Source organism: Sardina pilchardus, chromosome 4, assembly GCF_963854185.1.
Source record: "Sardina pilchardus chromosome 4, fSarPil1.1, whole genome shotgun sequence".
Classification (NCBI taxonomy): Eukaryota; Metazoa; Chordata; class Actinopteri; order Clupeiformes; family Clupeidae; genus Sardina; species Sardina pilchardus.
This window is the reverse complement of record NC_084997.1, coordinates 10,817,219-10,827,620: the sequence shown is the minus strand read 5'-3', so window position 1 is coordinate 10,827,620 and position 10,402 is coordinate 10,817,219. Positions and strand designations below refer to the sequence as shown.

The following is a 10,402-nucleotide window of genomic DNA, read 5'->3' as shown; positions in this document are numbered from 1 at the left end:
CCTAGTCTAACTCTTCTGTATTTGCCCATAGAACCACACAATTCAGATGTTGGTATAATTGATTAAAACGTCATATAAGCTAAGCTAAACAGCAGAGACATGAAAACATCCATCTTTTGCTAAGAGGCTGCACGGCAGATTGTTTCAAAATTAATTTCTTTCTCTACCCCCTCCCTTTTTTTGGAGGGGGGATCTTATGGCCTACAGACTACGGCCTGGCTATCGCAAAAAGAAAGAAAGAAAGAAAGGGGAAAAAAAACACTTTACATAATAACATGCATGCTTTTGATCATTTACTAAAATCAATTGAAAAAAATAAACATTTCAAGTTGGTTACATCGCTAAGTCTCCTCCTTATTTACTGAAACAAATAGCATACCTTTTGAAATTACATTTTCATACTGCACAATCTGGGCGCTACAGCAGGGTTTTCTTTTTTTGGGCTGCGTTTTCCCCTTCTTCGAGGTCACATTCTGCGCTTTTATTGATAAGGCCACGGGTAAAACAGATGCATGGGCCTAATCTTTTAGCACAGGTTGAATTCAGTTGCCAAGCAACCAGTGTCTGGTAAATCATCCGCGAAATTTAAATCTGTAAGAGAGGGGACCTACGTTTGGCTGAATAGTCACCAAGACAATAGCTCCTGGGAAGAAAAAAGAAACTTCTAATCCATGGGCCAAGAAACCTGGGCTGGAAGGTTGTGCCAGTTCTACACCTCTGCGAGGACATGTAGGCATATCCTTAGTAGCCTAAGGTCTGTGCAAAATAAAAACAGCGACTCCATATTAGCCTAGTCTGTTGTCATATAGGCCGAGGCTACAGACTTAGGCTACTATTAACAACAAGATTAACAGTGTTGGCAATTTGATGCAGACAATTTGAGCGATGTACATTTTGGCCCACACTACAATCTGATGGTGCGATCTCGGTCATCTTGCACTCTTTCTGCTACGTGGCCTGCATACGAATCTCCATGCATACAAATTCCCTTCTGCTCACAAGCATGCTCCCACTGGCCTTCATGTGACGTCACCTTGAGTGAAGGTGGAACTTTGATTGCATATTGTTCAAATAGAATGTCAAGGCAGTGTAGGACTAGCCTTTATGTTTGTGAAGCTTGTAGCCTATAAAATAAAACCCCAAACCCTGCCGTTTATAAAGAAGCTATAATTACTTTCATTAAATAAAAAGCTTAGCCTTCCTCTGCGCAAATAGGCTACTGGTTAAGACAGGCTAAATATTCGATGTTAAACTAAATATTTAGGTCTACATTTCCTAAAATATAGGCTTACACAGCAGTAACCCAGCATGATAATTAGTGAATGGCCCAAACAAACAAGAAGCAAAGCGAAAAAAAAATCAAATAAAGATTTAAGTTCGGAATAGTATAGGCCATACCGACTATCCTTGATATGGCATTTTGCCTTTTTAATATGTGAGGCGTGATATATGAAGTGAGGTTTAAGTTTATATTGTAAGACTATGCTTTCTTCAGTGTTTTAATCGACAGGTTAACCTCAATATTTCCAGCCTATTCAGATTATACTGTAGGCTAGGCCTATTTGTAATGACACCGAAGTGAATTATGTGACGTGCATGCGTTTGCCCTTCGTTGGAAATTACAAAAACATTACAGTCATAATATTTCTCGCTATATTATGGATTCAATTGACCTATTATTGTATATAGATAACGTAGGCTAAGTGTTGTCAATGATTACATTTTCACCAGCTGTATTTTCCCCTGACGTGAACCCTTTCAGAAAAGCTAACATTTTTCTTTCAGCAGTTTCCTCTAGGCCACAAACTTTAATGCCAGGAAAGCATAAAGTGTTTTTTTTCAGACATGCCTTGCCTGGGAAGGTCAAATGTAGCATTTCACAGCATCTCAAAACAATTCAAGCTTATTTCAGACATGAAAGCATATAGCCACTTGCAAAACAATCTTTGTGGTGATAATAATGGTTCATCAAAACAGCCAAAATAGGACTGGATGCAAGACGTGCGTTCACAACACCCAGAACACATACTCGGAGAATATTACGTAATTTAAGTACAAACCAATTTATTTTGGACGGAATCACAACTAAAATTAAATTACATCCACAACAAAATAAACCTTTCTTTAACAGCGATCAATGTCACCTTTGTCCTTTATGCCCTTTTCAAAATAATTATAATAATTAATATCAGAACCAGAATAAAGACAGTGGGCCTACAATGAAATGAACAGAAGTTAATATCTATAAAAAGAGGGGAATGATACACATATCTGCTAACGATAAATGTCAGGAAAACATTAATTACAGCTCGCAATATTTAAATTCGATTAAAATAGTCAAACCCTTTCAATTAAAATATAAAGCACATAACCCCAATCAACATGTGACCATGAGAATCAATATTGCTGGATTTACAATTACCAAAAAAGACAGAAATGATAAAAAATACTGCAAGGAAAGGGCAGTAAAGTGGAAAAAGCCACAACCTTTCAGCTAAAGCTGGTGTATGGATCAACGGGAGAAGAAAAATTCTAAGTGCAATTTCAAAATGAATAATTTCGCCATTTTTTCTTCTTCTGTTTTTTTTTATCCATTCACGTAAATTTGGTCCACAAAACACTACAAAATACAAAAGGGAGGCTATCTTTGGGGTCAGGTGAGGATGCAGAGTTATTTAGGAGGGGGGGGGGGGGTGGAGAGGTGGTCAAGCCTCTGTTCCCTTTTGTCAAAATGTTAAACGTCAGTCTTCTGTCAAACACTGAGGTGTTCAGAAATCCTTTGTGGTCAACACTGATGATTGATCCCATTCGGCTTCAAAACTTCTCAAATAAAACAATCCAACTTTGGACAACAAAGGGGAGCAGTCCATGTTTGCTTTTTTTCGCTTTTTCGTGAGATGATTTGATTGTGTTGTCAATGCGCCAAAATTACCTGACGGAGAGAGCGCGTCGCTGTCACCCTCTGGTCGTCGTGCTCATCGTTCAAACTTGCATCTTTTAAGTAATCTACTAAAAAAGTTCCCTGAAAGACAGAGCACAGAGAGTCATGGGTGTTAGAGACATTTGATCCTGAAAACGTAGGGCGGTGTTTAGACGGGATTGAGCTGGGGTACTTCATGTGTATAGTTTCTTTTGGGGGAAAAAATACCAAATGCCAGTATGGTTCTATTTGATATCACAGTATCAAAAATATGGGATATAATACTATCTTGTACGATTATGGTCCAATTGAGTATATTTGTACCAAAAGTTTTTTTTTTTTTTTTTTTTATGTCTCACTGAACATACGTTTGCAGTCCATGGACGGAGGCGGTGTGTCTGCACTCACGTTGCCGACCTGAGAGTAAACGTCCTCCGGTGTCTGGGGCACTCCAGGAGGTGTCATCCTCTTCTCCTTTTGCCTCCGGTTGCAGAACCAGACCCGTACCACCTCCTTCTCCAGCTGCAGGTTGTCTGCCAGAGAGGTGATCTCTTGGGCTGAGGGTTTGGGACACTTCAGGAAGTGGCTTTCCAGGGCCCCTTTAACACTCACTTCAATGGATGTGCGCTTCTTCCGTTTCCTTCCTTGCGCTGCGATTTTGTCAATGCTAGTTGGACTACCGGTCGTAGAGTCGGCCTCCTCCAGCCACTTGTTTAGCAGCGGCTTCAGCTTGCACATGTTCTTGAAACTCAGCTGCAGCGCCTCAAACCGACATATTGTGGTCTGAGAGAAGACGTTCCCATAGAGAGTGCCAAGCGCTAAGCCGACGTCAGCCTGCGTAAAACCCAGCTTTATACGGCGCTGTTTGAACTGCTTGGCAAATTGTTCCAAATCATCTGAGGTCGGCGTATCTTCGTCCGAGTGGGAGTCGTGGCTGCTCACCCCACTGTGATGCTGGTGATGATGATGGTGGGGGTGCTGGTGGTGGTGGTGATGGTGATGGTTGCCATGATCCATCTCTGGAGTGTCCCCTCGCACCAAACTTGGGTGCACCAAACTCCCCGGCGCGTTCAGCATGCCGTTGACGGTGAATCCCCCGGGCTGCGAATAAATAAGAGACTGCTGAGATGGCTGCTGTCCTCCGGTGATGGTTGGAATGTGAGCGGCACTGGTGCCACCCCACGCCCCTTGGTGCGTCTGATGAGATCCCAGGTGGGGTGGTCTGTGGTGCAACGCACCGCTGCTGTGCAAGTCTTCTCCTCTCGAATTGTTTTTGACGTCTTGCTGCTGGGGACTGCCCGCCATCCCGACGGGACTGGACGACCACGGCGAAGCGGCCTCTGCAGCTGCCACTGCTGCCGCTGCTGCGGCCGCGGCGGCGTGAGGCAACGATGTCACCCACTGGTGGGCATGACTGAGCATGTGTCCGCCGTTGCTTGACGCCATGGCACCCTGCATGAAGTCGCTCTGCACCATCTTCGGGTCGCCTCGGTATCCGCCAGACACAGAGGTAACGGCAACACTGCCCGGCTGCATACCACTGCCTATCGACTCAGAGTGAACAATCGAGCCTGACGACAGAATACTATTGCTGGCTAGATAGGGGTTGGAAGCCGCAGTGGCCATCCCCTTGACCACTTTAAGTTGTTATTCCCCCTACCTTGCAGCCTATCGTCGTAACTTTTTGTGTTCACAAGCAGCCAAGTTCAATTTCATGAATTATTCAAACAAGTATGGGCGGTATCTCGCTTGGTTCCAAATTAAACTCAGAAAAGAGATGATTTAACAAAATTATCCATGGGCAACGTCCTGTCACATGCAAGTTTCGACACAAACTGTAAATAGTTGAAAAATGTTTAACACTATAAATCCATAATAGCAAAAATGAATTTCGTGAGAGACGGACATCACTTAAGTGACTGGATACAATTATCTTTTTCAAAAAAAATTATAGCATCTCATTCGATAAAGTTCGGCGTTCCATAAACTTCTTTCAGCAGTTCAGGGTTTTCAATTCCTCCTGGAAAGCACATCGCCCCGTTCATGCCCAGTGAAGGAGGAGACATGTCAGAAGCGCATTGTTATTCCTTTGTAAAGTTGTGGTTGGGATGCTTCCGCTGTGGTTTTCTGGTGGAGCTGCCTCCTTGCGGCTTTTCTTCTCTTGCTTCAGTAAAGTCGCCACAGAATTTGTTATCGACAGGTTCAATACAACCCTTTATTTACGGGCACGTTGTTATTGCCCAGCGTCGCTCTTTCTCCTTCCCTCTCTTTCCCTGTTATAGTTAGAGCTGTCCCTCCCTCTCAGCTAGAAAGCACACGAATGTTTATCTTTGCTTGGGCGTGCGCACACCATCTACATCTTTCATCCAATTAGGATGCGGAGCCTAATGCAGGACAGCTGCTGATTGGCTACCTTCTCAACGACGGGCAGCTGCTTACAGCACGGCTCAGGGAAGCCTCTCTCTCGCTCCACACACAACAATTATAATTTATTGGGAATTAACAGTTGAGTTGTAATTTTGATGTATAAAGACAGAACGTTTGTGCAATTGAGACAATGATCATATTGCTTTGTCACACATTTTAAATGATAACCCCAGTGTATTCATTTATTGTAATAAAAAAGATAATCAATGTGAACACACTCAGCTAAATATTACATCAATTACGCAGTTGAAAGACAAATGTAAAGAATGGATGAAATATAAAGAAACTGAAGAAATCATCATGATCATTGATTACGGACATAGTTACAAACTGCTTGTAGTAGTTCCTAGAGCTTCGGTCGTCTGTTAATGGTTGAAAAGATGTTTCCAAGCGGAACCAGAAAGTGAAGGCAAACCCCACTGAACCGCGGAAAAAGAGAGTGGCAACCCAAACAAGGGCAAATTGAGCAGTCCGTGGGGGATTTGGGGAAAACGTTGGAGCATTCATTACTCCTAGTAACGCCAAACATTCTTTTTCTATTCCAATCATTGAGCAACAACAGAAGTGTGAATTAAATAAAACAAAAGTTATACACTTAACCATGGTTTCAGGGAATGACAGGCATAGTTGGTTCCTGCAAACTGGATTGGAAAATAATCTCCACATAAATCTAGTGCACACTCTTGCGGATGAGTGAAGGAGAGTTGGTATTCATAAATAATGTCAAATGATTACCTTTCAAACACTCACATAAGTAATGGGCCTTGAGGTTGAGTCACTATTTGTTTCTCTCAGTGTTTTCGACCATCAATATTTGCCTGCTCTATGTGACTATTTATAAGTCACATCTCATGTATTGAAAATAAATACCAATACAAAATGTACACTTAACCAAGTGCCAAAATTGCATGTTTTCCTTCTCAGTAGATTTCACTTTGTTTCCGGCTCAGAAGCCAGAGTAGCTCCCGTGGTCGTGTTTACATTGCGCAGGGTGGACAGGCTGAGCGCCATGGGACCGTCTTTTCATTAATACCCACGGTGGATTTAGCCCAAATTACTGCGATGAATTTCACAGTGCGCGCTTTCAAACGTGTCTCCTGCGACCGCCGATCTACGTGAGGGCAAAGATGTGGCGAGGAAAGACGTTTCTCCCCCAAAGCCATCCATACGGGACATGGAAAATTCGCTTTTAAAACGTGTCAAAGGCTTTGCCTCTCAGGATGGAACTTTCTGTTTATTTATGTGTTCAGTCGTTTATTTGTATAGATCTTCCCATCACCTGCTGTGGGGTTGATTTCTTTTGTATGCAAAGAGAGAGAGAGGGGAAAAATCCCCAAGTACAGCAAGTGACGAACAGTTAGCGCTGATTTTCATTAGCATAAATTTTCATATATTTAAGTGAAAATAATAGCCGAGCAGAGGAGAGCTGAGCTCAGTTGAATCTGAGGAAAGTGAGGGAACCGCTGTGCATTTGAAACCGAAGGTGAAAGCGGGGGAGATTTTCTTACCGGTAAGTGGAGAGATTATTATCATTTTGGTCATTTGGATTCAGTTAAAAGGGTTTGGAAAATTGTGAGTTTTAACTGAGAAAAGTTCACTCGACAATAGCCTACAATATTTTACCCCATGATACAAATATGTGAGAAGAGGTTGAGATGCAAGATCTCTCTCTCTCTCTCTCTCTCTCTCTCTCTCTCTCTCTCTCTGTCTCTTTCTCTCTCTCGTTCTCTCTCTCCTTCTGTGTGTATGTGTGAAACATCATGCGCGTGAGTCAGGGGTGATGCTGCTGTTCCAATACACTGCATTTAAATGAAGTATAGCCTAGTGCCTTCAGCCTGAGCAAATGGACGGTTTAGTTGCGCTCACTTTTGACAAACAACTTGATAAACCATGCTCGCTTTATAAAAGTTTCCCACGGGCAGAACAAGTCACAGAAACGTCTCCCGAGTTACACTTTCACACTTGCCTTAGAGAAGCGGTGCATCGACGTATTTATTGTAAGTAGCCTAGCCAAGGTTTAGACAACCTCAGACAACCTAACTCCCGGAGAGGCCTTGCTTCAGAATTAGATTTGCTTGTCCCCAAAAGGCTGTTGGACTCACTGAAGTAGCCCTAAACAATTTTGTGTTTCACAATATGTGATAATGGTGCGATTAGTGTATACATATATATTCGACTTTCCTATGAATTAGGAGTAGAATATAGTCTCACAGTAGTTTATTTTATAGCGCAAACGATTTGTTTCCCTTCATCTTGTGAAGTTTCTCTGTGCTCTTTCTCACGGATTAATGTGAATGAACTGACGGGCACAGATGCGCGAGGACTCCCGTCACAATGATGGGGAGGCATTTGTGAGCCCCCACTGCGGTTGCCATGGTGAGATAAATGGAGGAGGGGGAGGGAGGGGGGGGCACATTTTGAACTGGAATGGGTAAAGCAACATCAAGGACTGCAAGAGAAGTTGGGCCACCAACTAGGCTAATTTATCGAGGCTGCAAACCTTTTGAAAGCCAGCCATCTTCATTTTATTTTGTACAGTGATGTTTAGCTGCAATATTGCACAAAACATAGCAGAAGTGAAATAGCCTACAGAATAGTCTAGAAGCATATTAACATTGGCCTATCATGTCAAGACAACCTGAACTGAATTTCGAACCTCAGATGTTCTATTGGAAGTAAGCTATTATTGGACATTTTGCTGCATTCGATAAAACTTGATCTGGCTTTGGATAGCCTATAGAGAGCAACCTCTTAAATACCTAAACCAACTGTAAAATGAATCGAAGTTTCTTGCAAAACTGTGTGAACCTGGATAATGTCTCATTTTGCGCAATTTAAGCATTTCTTTTGTGCTTCTGACTTGCATCTGCATGCTTTGACTTCATGAGAAAGACATGCATAAAATGCACCACATTAGCCTATGTAATCCGTAGATAACAATTCCATATGTTTCTTTTGGGGAAACTATCCAGAAGATGTTCGTTAGACTACTTCTCTGGTCAATTGTTATATTTTCGAAATGACTCCAACGTTATTATAATCAGTTAGGCTATACGCTGAATCAGCATTCTTGAATCAGTTTTTATTACAATTCTGAAATTGTAGTCCACCTATAGCCCCTGGGACTGCTGAAATGCATATCACTGTGCAGACTGAGGGAGGAAAATGTTTAGTTATTGTCCATACTGCATATAGTTAAAGAAAGAGAGAGTTACAGGAGTTCAAAGGTTGAAAAGCTGCCGTTGTCATCATTCTAAGGTGGCCTCCCACGTCCCTGCCGCGTATTGTCACCATCTGACGACTGGGATGGCTCTCAATAATAATATAATAATATGCTATAATTAATGATTAGGCCTACATGGGCAGGAAGAATAATCTCGTCTTCTTTTTATGTCTCGACGTTTTGCATGTAGTAATACCACTTAAGTCTGTCTTTAAGACCAAGGTCCTCTTATGTAAAATAAAAGCTAATCAGGCCCAATGCCATGATAACATTATTATATCATTCTTAAATTCAATTACGCGTTGAAACATTTTGTTGCATTTATGGAGGGAATAATTGACGGGTTAACATGGTGAACATGCGGACCAGGATATGTAAATCAGGCCAAATAATAATAATAGAAAAAACTATTTAGTAAGACGTGGCACACGGCCTTGAAAAAGAGTATAGTGCGGCCAATTATTCTAAACAGATACATTTTAATGTTCATTAATAAAAATAAGGAAAACGATTGTAACATGCATTCAGAATTAAACATAATGTTTATGTTTTGTAGTTTGACAGCCATATTTTCAGCTCAAACTTCTGTTCCATACAAAAAACCATGATTAACGTGGCAGCAGGATATGACGGTAGAATTTTAATGTTGCGTTACAGGCCTCTGTTCTTGTTCAGTTTTCCATCCAATCTGCTGTTCCAACAATTATTGGTTTGACCTTTATAACTGACATTTTTTGTGTGTCTACAATTCTGTATGATATTCTGACAGAGCCAAACTGTGTTATTCAGAATTAATTAATTTTCTTTGGAAATCATAGAATCAAACACATCAGTCACATTTACTTTAGTATAGCCTACCACAGAAAAGTTGTAAAACATCTAGGTTCTCTAAAGTCTACACTGCACAAATAAACACTTCATTTTAACCACGACTAAATGCACCTAATGGATGTTTAAGTGCTATTGCTAATTTGGTTAAGCAAAACCTTGAAATCCTCAAGTCCATGATAAGCTGATTATATTTGCCAGACCACTCCATAGGGTTTGCCTCCATAGCTTTGGCTGGGCCAGCTCATAGCCCTACACATGAGGCGCTTTGATATGGAAGGTGTACGTTCAGAGCTACAGGTCGGAGAGCGCTGCCGTTAGGGCCATTCTGTTTTTGTTTGCTTGGGCGAGATGCTCCGCTGTCGATTCCCACAGGAATGTGGCTTGTGGTGACCCTCAAACCCCTTTTTCCTACCATCCCGTAGGTTTGCATTAATCAAAGTCCATATTTCCCATGGGACCTTCACCACAGATTGCTGTAAATCCATGTGAAATTGAATCACGGACAAACCAAACTACATTCAGCAACCTGCACACTGGTTAAGCCTGTGCATATTTTCAGCAAAGTTGCCCGTGCATGAGGGGGAAGAAAAGCATATTCACACCCACTCCTCTGAGAAACTCTGAACTCTGTGGTGGTTTTCTGCTGAGCCTGGTGCTGACTGCATCCCTGGCAATCTGGCCGACAGCTTGGCCATAGAACAGTGTGGTACAGGGGGGGGGGGGGAGAAAAAGAAAAACACATCATACTTGCACGGAAAACCACAAGCCACCATTCTCCTTAGCAAATGTACATCACTTTGTATGGATGCTCTCTTTTCATGTGTTTCTCATGTGCTTCAGCTTCAGAGAGAGAGACGGGGGGAGCGATATAGATGGGGAGAGAGAGAAAGAGGGGGAGAGAGAGAGGCCATTGATATACATGAGGGAAATCAATGTTTAACTCTTCCAGGTGTACATTCAGCCTGACTCTGATGTCAGAGGCCCAGAGAGAGCATGCTAGT

At 42.1% G+C, this 10,402-nt stretch overlaps 1 protein-coding gene across 3 annotated transcripts; it reads right to left on the bottom strand.

Annotated features, from left to right (window-relative positions):
• Nucleotides 1-1,933: 1,933 nt before the first annotated feature.
• On the bottom strand, nt 1,934-5,188 carry pou3f3a (POU class 3 homeobox 3a). 3 transcript variants are annotated; one of them, XM_062534120.1, is made up of 2 exons: nt 3,289-5,188; nt 1,934-3,022 (listed from the first exon to the last, which is right to left on the bottom strand). In XM_062534120.1, exons 1-2 carry the CDS (start codon nt 4,544-4,546, stop codon nt 2,976-2,978), a joined length of 1,305 nt encoding a protein of 434 aa, XP_062390104.1. In that variant the 5' UTR covers nt 4,547-5,188; the 3' UTR covers nt 1,934-2,975. The 3 variants fall into 3 exon arrangements, with proteins under 3 accessions (XP_062390104.1, XP_062390102.1, XP_062390103.1); XM_062534118.1 differs by having other exon boundaries at nt 3,329-5,188; XM_062534119.1 differs by having other exon boundaries at nt 3,338-5,188.
• Between the last annotated feature and the right edge of the window lie 5,214 nt (nt 5,189-10,402).